This window comes from Dendronephthya gigantea, unplaced genomic scaffold (assembly GCF_004324835.1).
Source record: "Dendronephthya gigantea isolate DGI-Jeju-01 unplaced genomic scaffold, DenGig_1.0 000218F, whole genome shotgun sequence".
Lineage (NCBI taxonomy): Eukaryota > Metazoa > Cnidaria > Anthozoa > Malacalcyonacea > Nephtheidae > Dendronephthya > Dendronephthya gigantea.
Window position 1 is genome coordinate 70,644 of NW_021163228.1, and position 19,578 is coordinate 90,221.

General features: G+C 37.9%; 1 protein-coding gene across 1 annotated transcript; it reads left to right on the forward strand.

Annotated features, from left to right (window-relative positions):
- The first annotated feature begins 925 nt into the window (after positions 1–925).
- LOC114539794 (ubiquitin carboxyl-terminal hydrolase 16-like) lies at positions 926–18,988 on the forward strand. Its single transcript, XM_028560368.1, has 15 exons — positions 926–1,141; positions 6,925–7,139; positions 9,137–9,234; positions 9,334–9,449; positions 10,016–10,134; positions 10,867–10,965; positions 11,075–11,211; positions 11,751–11,838; positions 11,910–12,015; positions 12,507–12,595; positions 13,105–13,176; positions 13,954–14,118; positions 14,494–16,669; positions 17,413–17,615; positions 18,042–18,988. The coding sequence occupies exons 1-15, from the start codon at positions 1,066–1,068 to the stop codon at positions 18,390–18,392; spliced, it is 4,110 nt and encodes a 1,369-aa protein (XP_028416169.1). The 5' UTR covers positions 926–1,065; the 3' UTR covers positions 18,393–18,988.
- Positions 18,989–19,578: the final 590 nt, after the last annotated feature.

Here is a 19,578-nt window from a genome sequence, read left to right on the forward strand (position 1 = left end):
CATGATCAACCAAATGGAAAAGTTCTGGGGTCAGAAATACCATAAAACAACACCAGGTTTCCATTAGGTGAACTTGCTTGATGTCGAAGCTAATGTGTGGAGCATAGATATCGTATTTAGGGGCTGTTTACATGAGCCCGGTTACCCGAGATTCAACGAAGCGTGAGAGGACTTTGAGGTATTGAAATAAGTCTTTATGACACCAAACAAGCACATGCTATTGTTGTGTTGATTATACGACTCCCAGGATCATGTTATCTGCTCGTTTCAATATCTTAATTAAAATCATCTCACGCTTAGTTGAATCTCGGGTAACCGAGCTCATGTAAACAGCCCGTTACTCGTTTGAGCGCTTTATAAACTTTTAGAGCTTCAGTTGCGGTGCTTATTCGAGAGCGGCGTTTAATCGAGGTCGGCGTTCTTTAAAAAATATTATCTGTAAATTGTAACAGGAACTTTAAACAAAGAGAATTGGAAGTCAAATGTAGCGAAATGTCCCCATTTTGACAGCGAGCTTTTTACAGAAAACAAGACGCCTGTTCTGGCGTTTACTCCAGCGTGCCGCGCACGTGCCAGTCTTCAATATAATGCTTCTGAACATAAATAATACAGTTCATATTCATTTAGATGCCTTGCTAACCTAAATGTTGTTCGATCGCGAAATTCAGAAGCACATCGTACTTTAAAAAGTATAGAAGTTCAATTGTTCAAAAATGTAAATAAACCGCATGATACATTCGCTTTGTCTTACACTTTGCCTTTGGAATTCGCGATTATATAGCGAGTTATATTAAATTTTCAATCCTGTGCAAACTGCGACGTGTCAACGCACCCATACACGGCCGCATCTTGTTAAAAGAGTTTTGTGCGATCCTTTGCATTCGCGGTTTTTCGCATCCTCGTCCCCAGGGTTTTTTCGCTGCAATGAATGCCATCTGCCTACTTGATGTTACACAGCACGTAACGGCTCGTGCGTGTCCTCTGAGAAATTCAGAACAAAATTCAGCGATGAATGAAATTAATCGAACGAAATTCGTAAAATGAAAGTATCATATTTTGACTAAAATGGGAGGAAAAAACCGAAATAAAAAGGCCAAGAGGCAAGATTCAGGCAGACACGATGAGGGCGAAGCTATACCAGGTAAAAATATCGTGAAAATATATGTTATTGCGAGGATAAAAATATTGTATTAATTTGTATTTTTACTATTTGTTTACAAACATTGAACCATCCAGGACAGAAAGTTTTCTTTCGCCTCCGCTAGTTTAATGATAGGGAATTCTTAAACTTTCAACAAGACGCCTGCTAAGGCGATCACTCGGGCTACAGTTATCTCGTAGTAACATGGCGTGTTCGTGACACCCGCGCGAGAAACGATCCTAGGACGATTTCGATTGGTTCAAAGACTTCGTGCCGCCCACGCGTGATTTTAGTAAGCTCGCGACGCAAAAGAAAAAACCGAGCCCATTTTACAACTCTGTCTACCTACGGTAGCCTGAGTAATTAGTCGGGCTGGTAGTGACACCGCGGAAATTGGTAGACTTAGCCGTAATTCTCAATACTTAGACTTTAAATTCGGCAAGCTAAAAGATTTATAAATACTCAACAAAATATCTCTTGCACAAAAGATTTGAAGCTTGCACACGGCAAAAACAAATCATCTGAAAATGTCTCAAAATGGCCATTTTACGGTGGCAGATGCATACGAAGAGCCTTCAAAAGTTTCCAAAACCGATATCGGAAGAAAAATTGAACTTGTTTTCAACTTATTTGATAGTATTTTCTTTGACAGCACTTTCTGAATACTAGGATTCAAATGTGAGCAACTGATGAGATATTTGACTTCCAACACCAATTTCTGCGGTGTCGCTGGTAGTTGCTAGCTAATGGACAAACTTGAAGTATTTTCGTTGTTACGAGAGATGGAATGACGCTAGTTTTAATAGGGCATCACACACACCAACAGGAGCAATTTCTTCCACAATTTCTTAAAGCAATCGCTGGCTTAATATAGCATTACATGCAATTCACTACAAGTTTTTCCTGGAGAGTTTTGGAAAGGCATGCTTCCCCTAGCCTATTTTGAAAGAGACAAACCTGGTTGAAAGCCTTTCTCCCTGTTTCTTAATGTTGAAGAGTGGATTAGTTAACCCTAATCCTAAAACCAACCCTAATCCTAACCTAGCCTTAAATTAAGAGTAATTTATAGTTAGTTGTTATTTGATTGATGTTCTTAGATCTGGTCTGATTGCATATATATTAAATGTTTACCAATGGATTTATAGGGTAGCTCATTAGGACGAAACTTGCGTTAACTGAGGGTACTTCTGCTGTGATGAATAAAATTAATCATCTGGTATTAGACAAAATGCTGAAGTAGGTCACACCTGGGTGCATTGCAAGCTAATGGGTTAAGAAGAGACACTGACAGATAGTTTTTGTTAACTCATTAACTGACAGTACTCTTCTACTGATGAGTAAAATAATCTCGCATTAGACAGAGTGAAATACTAAAGTAGGTCACATCTGGGTGCATTACAAGCTAATGGGTTAACAAGAGACAGTGACAGATAGTTTTGTTAACTCATTAATTGACATTACTCTTCCACTGATGAGTAAAATCATCTGGCATTAGACAGAGTAAAATACTAAAGAAGGTCACATCTGGGTGCATTGCAAGCTAATGGGTTAACAAGAGACACTGACAGAAAGTTTTGTTAACTTATTAACTGACATTACTCTTCCACTGATGAGTAAAATCATCATTTGCTGATGAAGACGAGAAAGAGTTCTGCTGTTCTGGGCAGACATATTTACTCGGCTTTTCAAAGCAGAAGTGCTTGGAACTTCGCAAGCCAGGCTCTTTTACCTGGTCAAGCCTGGTCATGTGACATTGCGAAATCTCCCAAAATATGGGACAATTTTAATTAGCGCTTAGTTCATCTCTAAGGGAGGGTTGACAAATTCAATATGCCAGTTCTGCTATTTTTAGCACTTGTTCGCACGTGAACCTATTGTGTCGCCACTCTTTCTCTTTGTCCACGTGAATCGTGATTTTTGTTCACGTGAACCTATTGTGTCGCAACCCTTTCTCTTTGTCCACGAGAATCGTGATTTTTTTTTACGTGAACCTATTTTGTCGGTTGGCCATTTGGTTTATCCACATGCATGTCAAAGCAATCAAGCTATCATATTTTCTGGGGTAAATTTCGCTTTGATATGGCTAATTTTGATGTCGTGACCACACAGCTGTAGCTAGACCATTTAATTGGGGGAACTCCGTACGAACAATAGGAAAATTCCGTAGGAACAATAGCGTACAAAAGAAATCAGTCGGGCATAGGACGAATATATGAATATACCCCCCCCCCAATTAAGCTTCTAGCTACGGCCCTGCGTGACCATGCGAAACCAGTGTGGCGTATTATAATATTAAAATGGGATTTATGTTGCAACACCTATTTGATTATTCGAAATATTTCAATTCAATATATGGCTTAAAACTTGCATTAAACGCCGTTGAAATGATTAGATAATTATTTAGCGAAACTGCTATTGTTAGGATAAAATAATTGCGTCAGAATATGTTCAAAATTATTGTTTTATTGTATTAAAAGCTCAGACGTGTAACGTATGAATAACAACGTATGTAGCAATACTAAAAGATTCAAAAATATATAAAATATTCCTGTAAAACTAAATGAAGAAAGTACAGTTTGTTAAAAGTAGAGTTCACGTCGGTTCCAAATCATTTCATTCTTTTAACAAAGCCGTGCCAATGCCAGCTACAATTGTATCCATACATATCAGTCAAGAAGCTGTCCACAGCGTAGAAATCCTCGTGGTTTAGTAAGAATCTTTTAAAACACTGCAACTGCTTCGGTCCAACGGGAGTGAAGCTGCCGCTTTCAGCGATTTTTAAATCAACTTGCAACACAAGATCCGGACCTGTGTCTTCGACAACCATGTAATCTCCCTCTTTCATGTAGCGATGAAAATGCTCTAAGACACCGTCTAGGTTGGCGTGGGCATCTTCAGAGAAGACCCAAGGGTGAGGAAGGCTTTTCATGAACTCGTCTGTGAAAGTTTCTTCGATTTTATACGAGTCTCCTTGAAGGAAAGTGACATTCTCCGGCTTCAACTTGTTCACGAGTTCACTGCGATTGCTCGGATCGATATCCATGCTGTAAACATTAGCTTCGACGTCAAGCAAGCGAAGTGTGTCAGATATCCATACCGCCATACCGCCTGAGAGAGTTCCCAATTCGATCACGGTTTTCGGTCTGACCAGCTCAAAAAGTTGCCGATACAATACATAATCCACGGGACACTTGCATATATCAAAGCCACGGTAGGTTGGTATATGTTTTCCGAGACTTGTATTAACTCTAGCTTGCAAAGGCACATCCGTGCGGTCCTCTCGTTCGCTAATTCGTTGAAAACGCTTTGAATTTTTCAAGAGTTCCTCTCGCTTTAAAGCCTGTCTTCTGCGAAGATCTTTGTATGACTCTGGATCGTTTGCGTACGGTGGAATATACTTATCGCCCTTGATGTAAACATCATTTGCTGATGAGGACGAGAAAGAGTTCTGAGCAGACATATTCACTTAGCCTCCTCCGCAGGCATCTCTGTATTTATATAAATACGTAAGAGATGCCTGCGGAGGAGGCTAATATTCACTCGGCTTTTCAAGTAAGTGCTCGACCGTGAAATAATTGCAAAATGTCAAAGCTCAATCAGACAATGCTTTCTCAGATTAGGATTAGAGTTTGGATTAGATCACGGTGGATTAGTTAACCCTAATCCTAAAACCAACCCTAATCCTAACCTAGCCTTAAATTCGTTATCATTACATTTACTTTATTTTGCATGAAATAAAATTCCTTAGCTGAAATTAGATTTAATTCCGTCGGAACACTCCAAATGTGGTATAACAACTGCCTAAAATATACGAAACCCTTCTCGACGTTTCAACCTGAGGGCCTTCGTCAGGAGAGTTAGTATGGTAACTCTCCTGACGAAGGCTCACAGGTCGAAATGTTGAGAAGTGTCTTATATTTTTGCTATAAATCATTTTCGCTTTTGCTAATTGCTTTTTAACTAATAGATTACAATGAACCGTTGTCTGTTCAGTTATAGATACACGGTATGACGTCATATGTGATAAGAACAAAAAAAGTGGCCACGAGCCGCCGGGGCTTAATAAAACTGAAAAAAATCCAAAATTAAACCGGTAAAAAGAAAATTGCTGTGACGTCATTCCGTGCGTCTGTCCTCTTATAGATCATGGCTCTCGACCAATGAAATTGCTTGAATTCTTTACGTTATTATATAAAATCCAATCGTTGTCCATTCGACGGCAATGAATACCTTTTCCGATTACTTGATGTTACACAGCACGTAACGGCTCGTGCGTGTCCTCTGAGAAAATTGGAACAAAATTCAGCGATGAATGAAAATTAATCGACGAAATTTGTAAAATGAAAGTATCATATTTTGACTAAAATGGGAGGAAAAAACCGAAATAAAAAGGCCAAGGGCAAATTCCCAGGCAAGAACACGAAATGGGGCGAAGCTATACCAGGTAAAAATATCGTCAAAATATATGTTATTGCGAGGATAAAAATATTGTATTAATTTGTATTTTTTACTATTTGTTTACAAACATTGAACCATCCAGGATAGAAAGTTTTCTTTCGCCTGCACTAGTTTAATGATAGGGAATTCTTAAACCTCCAATTAGTCGGGCTGGTAGTTCCTAGCTAATAGTCAAACTAGAAGTATTCTCGTTGTTGTACGAGAGATGGAATGATGGCAGTTTTAATAGAGGCATTGAGCATCACACGATGCACAAACAGAAGCAATTTCTTCCACAATTTCTAAAAGCAATCGCCGGCTTATCGCAGCATGAGTTGGAATTCACTACAAGTTTTTCCTAGAGAGTTTTGGGAAGGCATGCTTCCCCAGCCTATTTTGAAAGAGACAAATCTGGTTGAAAGCCTTTCTTCCTGTTTCTTAATGTTGAATATTAAGAGTAATTAATAGTTAGTTGTTATTTTATTGATTTTGTTAGATCTGGTCTGATTGCATGGATATTAAATAGTTACCAATGGATTTATAGGGTAGCTCATTAGTATGAAACTTTTGTTAGCTGAGGGTACTTGTGCTGTGATGAATAAAATTAATCATCTGGCGTTAGACAAAATGCTAACGTAGGTCACATCTGGGTGCATTGCAAGCTAATGGGTTAACATTAGAGACACTGACAAATAGTTTTGTTAACTTATTAACTGACAATACTCTTCCACTCATGAGTAAAATCATCTGACATATTAGACAGAGTAAAATGCTAAAGTAGGTCACATCTGGGTGCATTGCAAGCTAATAGGTTAACAAGAGACACTGACAGATAGTTTTGTTAACTTATTAACTGACAGTACTCTTCAACTGATGAGTAAAATCATCTGGCATTAGACAGAGTGAAATACTAAATATAAAGTAGGTCACATCTGGGTGCATTGCAAGCTAATGGGTAATTAAAAAGAGACACTGAGAGATAGTTGTCTTAACTCATTAACTGACAGTACTCTTCCACTGATGAGTAAAATCATCTGACATTAGACAGAGTAAAATACTAAAGTGGGACACATCTGGGTGCATTGCAAGCTAATGGGTCAACAAGAGACACTGACAGATAGTTTTGTTAACTCATTAACTGACAGTACTCTTCCACTGATGAGTAAAATCATCTGGCATTAGACAGAGTAAAATACTAAAGCAGGTCACATCCGGGTGCATTGCAAGCTAATGCATTAACAAGAGACACTGACAAAGTAGGCCACATCTGGTATATTTTTTAAACAGTTTGAGGCACATTTTTCATCAATAAAAATCATCTGACATACTGACTCATTTCTTCACAGGCAAGTGTTCTCACATTCAAGAGTGTGTGAAAGTAACAAACTTGAAAAATGACATTCCTCATGCTGATCTATCAAAGTGCCTGGAATGTGAGAAACTACCCCCAGAAGATGACAAGAAATTAGAAGGTGGAAAAGGCAATGATAATGACATACCAGACCCTTCACAATCCACTGAGGAACCTACTATCTGTGTATGCTTACGCTGTGCAAATATTGTAAGTATCCAGCTCATTTTATGATGACCCATTCTTACCCCATTATCTTTAGTATTTTACTCTGTCTAATGTCAGATGATTTTACTCATCAGTGGAAGAGTACTGTCAGTTAATGAGTTAACAAAACTATATTTGGTGTCTCTTGTTAACCCATTAGCTTGCAATGCATCAAGATGTGTCCTACTTTAGTATTTCACTCTAATACCAGATGATTTTACTCATCAGTGAAAGAATACTTTCAGTTAAAGAGTTTACAAAACTATCTGTCAGTGTCTCTTGTTAACCCATTAGCCTGCAATGCACCAAGATGTGTCCTACTTTAGTATTTCACTCTAATACCAGATGATTTTACTCATCAGTGGAAGAATACTTTCAGTTAAAGAGTTTACAAAACTATCTGTCAGTGTCTCTTGTTAACCCATTAGCTTGCAATGCACCCAGATGTGACCTACTTTAGTATTTTACTTTGTCTATAATGTCAGATGATTTTACTCATCAGTGGAAGAGTACTCACAGTTAATAAGTTAACAAAACTATCTGTCAGTGTCTCTTGTTAACCCATTAGTTTGCAATGCACCCAGATGTGACCTACTTTAGTATTTTACTCTGTCTAATGTCAGATGATTTTACTCATCAGTGGAAGAGTACTGTCAGTTAATGAGTTAACAAAACTATCTGTCAGTGTCTCTTGTTAATCCATTAGCTTGCAATGCACCCAGATGTGACCTACTTTAGTATTTTACTCTGTCTAATACCAGATGATTTTATTCATCAGTGGAAGAGTACTGTCAGTTAATAAGTTAACAAAACTATCTGTCAGTGTCTCTTGTTAACCCATTAGCCTGCAATGCACCAAGATGTGTCCTACTTTAGTATTTCACTCTAATACCAGATGATTTTACTCATCAGTGGAAGAATACTTTCAGTTAAAGAGTTTACAAAACTATCTGTCAGTGTCTCTTGTTAACCCATTAGCTTGCAATGCACCCAGATGTGACCTACTTTAGTATTTTACTTTGTCTATAATGTCAGATGATTTTACTCATCAGTGGAAGAGTACTCACAGTTAATAAGTTAACAAAACTATCTGTCAGTGTCTCTTGTTAACCCATTAGTTTGCAATGCACCCAGATGTGACCTACTTTAGTATTTTACTCTGTCTAATGTCAGATGATTTTACTCATCAGTGGAAGAGTACTGTCAGTTAATGAGTTAACAAAACTATCTGTCAGTGTCTCTTGTTAATCCATTAGCTTGCAATGCACCCAGATGTGACCTACTTTAGTATTTTACTCTGTCTAATACCAGATGATTTTATTCATCAGTGGAAGAGTACTGTCAGTTAATAAGTTAACAAAACTATCTGTCAGTGTCTCTTGTTAACCCATTAGCCTGCAATGCACCAAGATGTGTCCTACTTTAGTATTTCACTCTAATACCAGATGATTTTACTCATCAGTGGAAGAATACTTTCAGTTAAAGAGTTTACAAAACTATCTGTCAGTGTCTCTTGTTAACCCATTAGCTTGCAATGCACCCAGATGTGACCTACTTTAGTATTTTACTTTGTCTATAATGTCAGATGATTTTACTCATCAGTGGAAGAGTACTCACAGTTAATAAGTTAACAAAACTATCTGTCAGTGTCTCTTGTTAACCCATTAGTTTGCAATGCACCCAGATGTGACCTACTTTAGTATTTTACTCTGTCTAATGTCAGATGATTTTACTCATCAGTGGAAGAGTACTGTCAGTTAATGAGTTAACAAAACTATCTGTCAGTGTCTCTTGTTAATCCATTAGCTTGCAATGCACCCAGATGTGACCTACTTTAGTATTTTACTCTGTCTAATGTCAGATGATTTTACTCATCAATGGAAGAGTATTGTCAGTTAATGAATGAACAAAACTATCTGTCAGTGTATCTTGTTAACCCATTAGCTTGCAATGCACCTAGATAATATTCTACAAACTAAAATATGTTCATTGAATTCTAGGGATGCTCTCGTCAGTCAAAACATCAACATGCAATTCAACATTACACCACAAAGAATGGTCATCCTTTGGTTGTTAATCTGTCCAGTTGGATGATATGGTAAATATAATTTGGACCAATAATACCTGAGACCCAATACTAATTTGAACTTTGAAGTGTGTATATTTAACAGCGCTTGGCATTTTTTTAATTTTTAAGGTGTTACAAATGTGATAACGAAATTAATGTCAGTGACAATTCTGTGCTGGGCGAATGCTTGGGAATTTTAAAAAGAGCTTTACATGTAAAAATTGGGAAAGTTGCAAACCAAAAAGGTATATATACATCATTGCAAGTCATATGTATCAATTTACAAGCAAATACTGCAGAAGCCTGCTTTTAACCATTAATTTAAACCCTGAAACTACCACTTATTCTGAACTACAGATTTTCATATATTCAAGCTGTTAGTGAATTACTCAAGATGTTTATCCTGTTAACCAGTGTCAAAAGGGCTTTATATTTTCTTGAAAGGCTTGATTTAAATTCATGAAAAGCTCAAAAACTATTTTATAAAGTGCTTTCTGAATTAGCTCAACTTTCAACTTTGAAGCAAACATCATTTTCGTATTTACTTTCCAAATGTACATACAGTAGCTTCTTCCCAAGTCAATTAAAGCTTTGTGATATTTTCAAAACGTTGTTACTTCCTAATTCATAAGCAATCCTAAATAAGTTAGCAGATTTAACTATCTACGCACACAACAATAAGTCCATATCGTGATCAATATCGACTAAAAACAAGATACCGGTACTCACAAAGCCAAAGGCAATAAAAATCTACTCCGACCTCGGGTGTCTAAAACAAACTTTCACATGTTGTTCATATTTATGCCTTTAGACCAGAAGAACCATCCACAGAAAAAACCCGCTTCAAACATTTACACACTTTCTAGCAAATCTGCTGTGAAGGGTTTGTCAAATCTCGGAAACACATGCTTCTTTAATTCCGTAATGCAGGTAATTTAATACATGGAAACTCGCGACGAATGATTTAAATAACAAATACAAACCGCCATTTTGAATTCTTTGTCACCTTCAAGTTCAGGTCTCTCCTTTTGAAATTTGTATTTCCGACTATTTATTTGAACTATTTCAAGGAGATAGTACATGTCCGGAAAGAATGTACTAAAATCAGTAAAACGCTGAAGTTTCGTTGCGAAATGTTGTAAAATACGGACAATGTTGCCTTGCAAAGTTCGACGATTTTGTTGAATTGCTTTTGCTTCCGGACTAGATATATTCACGCCTAAAAAACACTATTTTTAATTTTGCATTCTAGACCAGTTTTCATACAAAATGGAGCAAATAAATCGCCACAGTTGTAGAAAAGCATGTTAAAACTAGAAAAAAAGCTAAGTTTGGTTGTGAAATTTCGAAAACACCGGAAAAATTTAGGCTAGTAGGTTTTTTCAAATTATTTTACACAGCGAAAATGGCGGGAATTTTCGCGCCAATAACGAAGTATACAAGACGTTTCAACTTTGCAAGGCTATATTTTCCTTATTTTACAATATTTCGCGACAAAACTTTGTAATTTATCTAAGTTTAACAAGCTCTTTCCCGTTGTGGCGATATATTTGAATCTCAGCTTACCTCTAGATGAAAAATTACACGGAAATACAAATTGCCTATCCCAAATTCTCAATTCCCTTTATGCGTTCATTGAAAATGTGATAATTTCTTTTTAAGAGTCTTTGTCAAAGTGAGTTACTTCGCGTTGCAATGGTCAATTTAAAAGAAGGAGGTTTTAACTATTCAATTTCGCCTCTGTCAAACAACACGGATTTTGTAAGTGAAAGCTATCCATATTTTGCTCGAACATAAAGTACAGACAAAGAAATGAATGATTGGAACTGTCGTCAGTGTCATGTTAGAATATAACCGTTGTCTTCCACAGGAAACTCTTTCCGTGACGGTTACTGATAAACCAGGTCCACTTACGTCGGCTTTGGGTAAATTTCTCGAAGATATGAAATCAGAGGGCAAGAAAAACGTCGTCAACCCTGGATACTTGTTTAGCGAAATTTGCAAAAAGTAGGTTCACGAAAGTATAGCTTGTTTCTGTTCACTTTAAACTAACTCGATTATATTGGTAAAGATCGTCTATTGAGTATTGATCCAGTGTTACTACAGGAGGAAACCTAGACTAAACTAACCTTATTTATACTGGATAGCTCTATCAGTTCTAAACTGTTCTTCCTAGAGGTCCAGTAAGGATCATCTATTATTGATCCAGTGTTACTACAGGAGGAAACCTAAACTAAACTAACTTTATTTATACTGGATAGCACTATCATTTCTAAACTGTTCTTCCCAGAGGTCCAGTAAGGATCATCTCTTATTGATCCAGTGTTACTACAGGAGGAAACCTAAACTAAACTAACTTTATTTATACTGAATAGCTCTATCAGTTCTAAACTGTTCCTCCTAGAGGTCCAGTAAGGATCATCTCTTATTGATCTAGTGTTACTACAGGAGGAAACCTAAACTGAACTAACTTTATTTATACTGGATAGCTCTATCAGTTGTAAACTGTTCTCTTTTAAGAAAGCCGGCATTTATATTTCTTCCAGAGCTCCAAGATTCAAAGGTTTCAGGCAACAGGACAGTCAAGAGTTACTTCGTTATCTTCTCGATTCGGTTCGTACGGAAGAAATCAAGGTTCGTATTGAACTTCAATTTCCCTCCCGATCACAAGAGATTTGAAGTTACCTTTCACAATTCGTTTTCAGGGGGTGAAGCGAGCCATTTTGCTTTCGTTTAATGTTAAAAGTCCTGACAATAAAGAAGGAGTTAGCGCTGAAAAAATTGATGAAAATCTTCATGAAAAGATAAGAGGTGAGCACAACAGTACGTTAATGAGACGATCTTTACTGGACCTCTAGGAAGAACAGTTTAGCACTGATAGAGCTATCCAGTATAAATAAAGTTATTTTAGTTTAGGTTTCCTCTTGTAGTAACACTGGATCAATAAGAGATGATCCTTACTGGACCTCTAGGAAGAACAGTTTAGAACTGATAGAGCTATCCAGTATAAATAAAGTTAGTTTAGTTTAGGTTTCCTCCTGTTGTAACACTGGATCAATAAGAGATGATGCTTACTGGACCTCTAGGAAGAACATTTTAGAACTGATAGAGCTATCCAGTATAAATAAAGTTAGTTTAGTTTAGGTTTCCTTCTGTAGTAACACTGGATCAATAAGAGATGATCCTCGGTCTTACTGGACGTCTAGGAAGAACAGTTTAGAACTGATAGAGCTATCAAGTATATGTTAGAAGTTTACTATGATACCCTGCAGTATTTAATACCGTTGTGTGTTGTATTTCAGTGTATGGGAGAAGCATAAATGCCCCTGTAATTGATACACTTTTTGGTGGACAGCTTGTAAGCTCTCTGGAGTGTCGAACATGTCACAAGGTAAGAAACCAAAGTATTAAAACGATTCATTTTTGACCCTTTTTTATTCAAAATGATTGTATTGTTCAATCCAACTAGTCTTATACATGTTACGCTTTATACCCAAACCTCGACGAGTGATTTGGCATTAGACAGAGTAAAATACTAAAGTAGGTCACATCTGGGTGCATTGCAAGCTAATAGGTTGACAAGTGACACTGACAGATGATTTTGTTAACTTATTGACTGACAGTACTCTTCCACTGATGAGTAAAATCATCTGACATTAGACAGAATAAAATACTAAATTAGGCCACCGATCTGGGTGCATTGCAAGCTAATGGGTTAACAAGAGACACTGACAGATAGTTTTGTTCACTCATTACCTGACAGTACTCTTCCACTGATGAGTAAAATCATCTGGCATTAGACAGAGTAAAATACTAAACTATAAAGTAGGCCATATTAGTCAAATTGCAACGTAGAGCGACTTGATAGCGGATTTTTTTCAATGTAATAATATCTTGTAGGTTTCAACCATCAAAGAAAGTTTCTTTGATTTGTCTTTGTCGTTGGCGACAAACCAGAGTGTTGTATCTTCAGTAAGTGCATTGATCACAGATCATATTTGTGTTGTGATTGAAATTATTGCGATTTCCATTTGAGCGTGGAATTGCGAAAGTTTGTTGATTAAGATTTGTAGTTTAAAAAGCAATGTTTGTGACGTCATGTAATAATGTTACCAGGTGACGCTGACCAAGTTGTCAAGGAAAAAAAAGCGGTCAAGTTTTTGACTAACGGCTATAAATAGATACTGTAAAAATAGCGGCTAATAGTCGCTATACATATCTTCTATTTACAGTCACAAAATTGACAGTTTTTCTTGACAACTTGGTGCGCGTCGCCTAACAACATTTGCGAGCTTAAGATGCGACAACGCGCGCTGATGACGCGGCCGACCGGAAGTAAATTTTCCAATTTTTGCTGACTGATAAATTTTCCAATTTTTCCAATTTTTGACGACGGCCGCGTCGTCAGCGCGCGTTGTCGCATCTTAAGCTCGCTTAAATCATCTTAAGGGTGATTTAGCACGAGGACGTGAACGTCAAAGACGACGTGAAAATGGCGAATAAATGGCGTGATGCGCCCAAATATGGACATGCCACGCCATTTACTCGCCATTTTCACGTCGTATTTGACGTTCACGTCCTCGTGCTAAATCACCCTATTATTAGATGACGTCACGAATATTGCTCTCAAACCACAAAACGTAACGAACAAACTTTCGCAATTCCACGCTCAACTGGAAATCGCAATACCATGCGGGGGGAACCGTATTTTCATTTTTCAACATCTCATTTCTCGTAACATCCGTTTAGAAACCAGGAAATACAGCGTCTGCAACAAAGAAAAAGCCAGCACCAGCTCCTGTTCCGCAAAAACCGAAGCCTAAAAATGCAAGAAATATACAAGAGGAAAAACCGAAGCCAGTTGCTGTTCTTTCAAAACATCAGAGGAAGAAGATGGAAAAAGAGAAGAAGAAGGTAACTCTGTAAAAGACACATGATATGGTCTTGGTAAACTCGTATTCAAAAGCTCAACGACTAAAGGCTAGTTTCCACTCGGGAAAAATCTTCTTTGGATCGGAACGGACAGGAAAATCTCCTTTGTTGGTGAGTTCTCAGGCGGCGTTTATACAAAGGAAACTTTCCTGTCCTGTCCGATCCAAAGGAGAATTTTCCTGAGTGGAAACTAGCCTTAAGAGTTTTGGCTGATGGCGTAAACAAACAACGCGCGAGAATGACGAATCTCGTAGTCACTGATAGAGCTCGCTAATGTGACAGCCGCAGGGCATCAAACGGCGCCTGGTTACGAGGCTGTTTAAGAATGAACTTTTTTGTTCTCATTGCTTTTTTTAGAATAAAAAAAATCAGCGAAAACGCCAGAATAGCACATCGAGTACAGGCAGGCGACAAAGTGAGGGTGACAAGGAGTTAGATAAAGATGACAATACCAATCTACCTGATGACGTCACCGAAACCCCAGCTGATGACATCACCGAGACTGCTAATGATCACGTCACCGAGACTGCTAATAAAGACGTAATCGAGACTGCTAATAATGACGTCATCGAGACTGCTAATAACGACGTCATCGAGACTGCTAATAATGACGTCACTGATGCAGCGGTTGCTAACCCCGTTAATGGAGATGTTATCAAGGAACATGATGTAATATGTAATGGAAATAATAACGAAAATGATGCAGTAATCAAGTTGTCGGATTCCAATGATGACGTCAGTCCGATGTCACAAGATGACGTAATCGAAACATCTTCGGGTGATCACGTGACCCAGTGTAAAGATGGAAAGGAGATTCCCCCTCCTGGGAACAGTGATGAAGAGCTTTCACAGAGCTTGAATACGGTTCATATTTTTGAAAACGGGGAAGCAATTAGTGAACGATCAACAAGCGACCATGAGGTTATAAATGCATCGGACGAAGGCCAAACAAGTCACGAATATTTGGTTAAAGGTGGCGGTTGTATGACTGAGGAGAACAACGGGAATTCGAGCGATGTTGATACAGTAAACAAAGTTAGTTTGGGTCGTTTTGACAACGGAGAAAATGACTGCAACAATACTTCACTAATACCCTCAAATCTACGCTACAATTCTGATGTCGATGTTTCGATTGAAGATAACGGCGTCGATCCTACGGTAAATAGCAAAACAGCGCATCTTAGACCCAGTTGTGAATCTAATTGCGATCAATCTTCGGAGGGTAAAACGGAAATCCATTCTCATAATGAAAAAGAACGTACCACAACAAGAAATGACATATCAGAGCAATCCATATCAAAAGAATTGTCAGATTTCTTGCAAGACGAAGGCATTGACAATTTGAATAAAAAACATGGATATTCTGATTTTGAAACCACTATTGTAAAGAATAACTTAGGAGACTTGTCTTCGGATTCATCCCCAAAATATAACGGAATGGTTGAGGACGAATGTGATGATAGCATTGAAAATGAACCAGTAACATCGTTCACATTGTGCCACAGCGGGAAGTCAAAAGGACGCGAAGATATTCAGGCTTATGCGAAACGGATGGTGGATGATGCAATTGAGATGTGTATTCGAAATATAGCGTCGACTTTACTATCGAAAGAAGATACCTCGAAAGATGAAGATGACGTTTCTTTTGAACGCGAAAGTACGGCAAATGAAGAGCATATTGAAGATGGTATTTCCTTCAAAGCAAGCGACGTCAATGGGAAAATATCTGACGGTGAAAACGATCGCCCTGTTGAAGATATCTCGACCTGTTTCTCAATTGGAATTAATAATGTTGAACAAGGTTTTGTGCAGGAAAATACAGCTTCGATAACCTCGACGTCGAACGAAATGGATTGTAATGGAAAAGTCGACGAAGATTTCGACCAACTTTGCAGTGAAACAAATAGCTCGTATTCTGGCCAGTTGAAGCTAAACACAAGCATTTCTTCGCCTGAATGCGAGGGGATTGATGGTTGTTATATTTCTAGAAACGAAGATTCACAAAATAGGCATGCAATGAACGATATCTCTGACACAATTGAAGGTAACCCAGCCGTTCCACAGCGTTCAGCAAGCAACGAAGATAAAATTCGAGAGTTTTCCGACAGATTTGTTGACAATGAACTGAAACAATTTGTGAATATTCGTTTATCAACAGAGCTTGACAATTTAACCGAAAATACTTCCGGAGAAGTAGCATCTGAGTTTGCGAAAGTAGAAAATAAAGAAAACAAGTGTTTTGTTGGCTCAGAAAATCTCGAATCGAATTCGACAAGTGTTCTGCAGGTTGATACGGCTTCAATTCGTTCTGAATCCGAGATATTATGCGGAAATCATTCCCTGGGGAATATGGACGCCATCAAAACGAACGCATTGTGTGTTGAAAGTTGTTTGAAGAAATTCTGTAGTCCAGAAATTCTCGAGGGTGATAATATGTTCATTTGCGAAAAATGTAATGAAACTAAAGAAGAAAGTGTTGATGGAAATGACGATATGGACGGTGATGATGATGATGATGATAATGATGATAAAGGTAATGGTAATCTAGTGGTTTACATCAGGTGTTTTGTAATCTAGGATCAGTCTTGTATATTTCCACCGTAGTTCGGCATTGTATGACACGGGGAAACTTGAAGGTATAGCCGAAATTCGTTATACTTAGACTTCAAATTTGGTCAGCAAAATGATTTATAAATGCCCAAGAAAATATGGCTTGCATAAGCTTGCACACGGCAAAAACGAATCGTCTGAAATAATAACCTTGTGTATACTTTAAGCCTCAAAATGTCCATTTCACAGCTGTCAGATGTGTATAATGAGCTGTCAAAAGATTGCAGAATGCGTATTCAGAAGAAAAATTTAACTTTTTAAAGTTATTCAATAGTTTTCTCTTTGATAGCGATACAGAAATACACAATTGTGAACCAGCGATTAGATTTTCGAACTGAAACTTCATAATTATAAACACCAATTTTCTGTGGTGTTTCTTGCATTGCATTTAGACGACAAACTGCCTTGAATGAATCGATTTTGTCCTTCCATGTTTTTAAACTATTTCTTGATCTACTGATTTCTTCGCAAAAGTTAGCAACAAAAATCAAAGTGTGTACCACACACTTAAATTTTCGTCGCACGATGTTAAAGTTTAAATTTTCCGAAGAAAAATATTTTAAAATGCGATGTATCCAGTTATAAATTGATTCGTGCCCCCACCCCCCGTGAAATATCATTCCAGTTGCATTAGAGTTCAGTGGTTGAATCTGCTTACCTTTTAAGATGAATCCAAGAAAGAGGAGACCAAACGGAAACCAGTTTACACTGAGGCTGTGAAGCAGCTTCTCATCGACAAAGCTCCGCCAATTTTGACTCTTCACTTGAAAAGGTTCCATCAGGTCGGGTATTCCCTGAAGAAGATTGCAAAACACGTTGATTTTCCATTGGTCTTGGACATTTCGCCGTTCTGTCACAAATCTGGCAAGGTGAGGACCATGTTTCTGTAAGGGAAATTGAACAAATACCTTAGTCATGATGTATATATACTTTGATCAATAAGAGATAATCCTTTAGAACTGATAGAGCTATCCAGTATAAATAAAGTTAGTTTAGTTCAAGTTTCCTCCTGTAGTAACACTGGATCAATAAGAGATGATCCTTACTCGACCTCTAGGAAGAACAGTTTAGAACTGATAGAACTATCCAGTATAAATAAAGTTAGTTTAGTTTAGGTTTCCTCCTGTGGTAACACTGGATCAAAAAGAGATGATCCTAATTATTGGACCTCTAGGAAGAACAGTTTAGAACTGATAGAGCTATCCAGTATGATATTAGTTTAGTGTAGAGTTCCTGTGCAACACGGTCATAAATATAAGATGAATCCTTTTTTATTTTCACCATTTTGTTTTTAGTTTGCGACAGATTGCAACGGCAAAGTTCTCTATGCCCTATTTGGAGTTGTCGAACATTCGGGTAATTTGCACAGCGGTCACTACACAGCCTTCTGCCGCGTCCCTACAGTACCGTCGTCGCTTTTCGAAAAAAAGTTCGAAAGTTTGACCCGCCTTTTGGAGGTGATTGAGCAAATGTGGACACAGGGTGGTAACCGTGAAACTAGGGTACACGAGGGACTTCCTAGCTCGAGATGGTTTCATATTAGTGACAGCGTGGTGTCCGAGGTGAGCCTGGAGCGAGTTTTAAAAGCACAGGCCTATCTGTTGTTTTATCAACGAATGGTTTTGAGCCACGGTGGAGAGTGCTAAGACTGTGTGAAATATTCCTGAAAGCTCTGACCGCATGATTTTGACTGGATAGCGCAGCACACCGAACGTGTAATTAATTTAAATTTAGCGTTAAGCCGGTTTTCCACTAGCGATATTTTTAGCGCGAAGCGACTTTATTCCTTTGTATTTGAGCAATTTGTTCCAGATGGTTGCAGTTGAGAGCTCTAAAACAAAAGTAAAACGTCGCTTCACGCGAAAAATATCCCTTGTGGAAAACCAGCTTTACATACAATTTTTCCTGCAACTTGCAATACATTTCTACTTTTAAGAGATGTAAATTAGTGAAGAGTCTTCTAAGCTAAGTGAAAGGAACGTCAATGGAGTGTAATTATTATTGATTAGTGTAATTAAGATGTCGTAGTTGCCAAATTTGCATCCCTCACCGTGTAATAGAGCCTTCTTTACTTTTCAGACAGACAATACACAGCTAAGCCAAAATAATTTATGATATCATAAAAGTCATTCCTTTTTCTTTCAAATTTGCACAAAAATGGCGGACTCGCAACGTTCATGAAAGTCATCGATAAGCAACAATGAGGCATATGAAAGACGCAAACTGCCACTAACATGATCATCCAAAGAAATGTAATAGTTTATCTATTTTCCAAATATTCGCCAAAGACATTGTGTGTGGTTTTCAACTTATGCATTTACTATTTTAAATTGCACCCAATCCCGCCTTTAATAGTCGACTTTAAAGAGTCGCTATAGGTCGGTACATAGTGGTGAAATTAGGGTAACAACGGGATAGAAAAGGTGTCAGAGAGGTAACAACTAAAACAGTGCCGAAGGGGTTAAAAATGGGTAAAGGGGATCGGAAGGGTAACAAAAGGGGCGCGGAGGAGAGAAAAAGGCAAGAAAGTGATTGCCACTAATTATCATAAGGTGCACAGTGAGCATTTGCTCCAGATCACAGTCCAGAATTACGATTCCATGTTTACGATTCCAGAACTACGTGCCTTCCATGTGACAATTTATAAACAAACACCAGCCCGTGTGAAAGACGCGTGAAATATATTTCACCCAAGAGATTATTGTCGTTGCTTTAAACACATAATTTGTGGAAAGATTCGAAGGATATTCTAATACAGACTTTATCCGCATCGATTATAATATATTTGGTCGAAATATTTCATTATTATGACCGACTTTTCATGGTATAAAG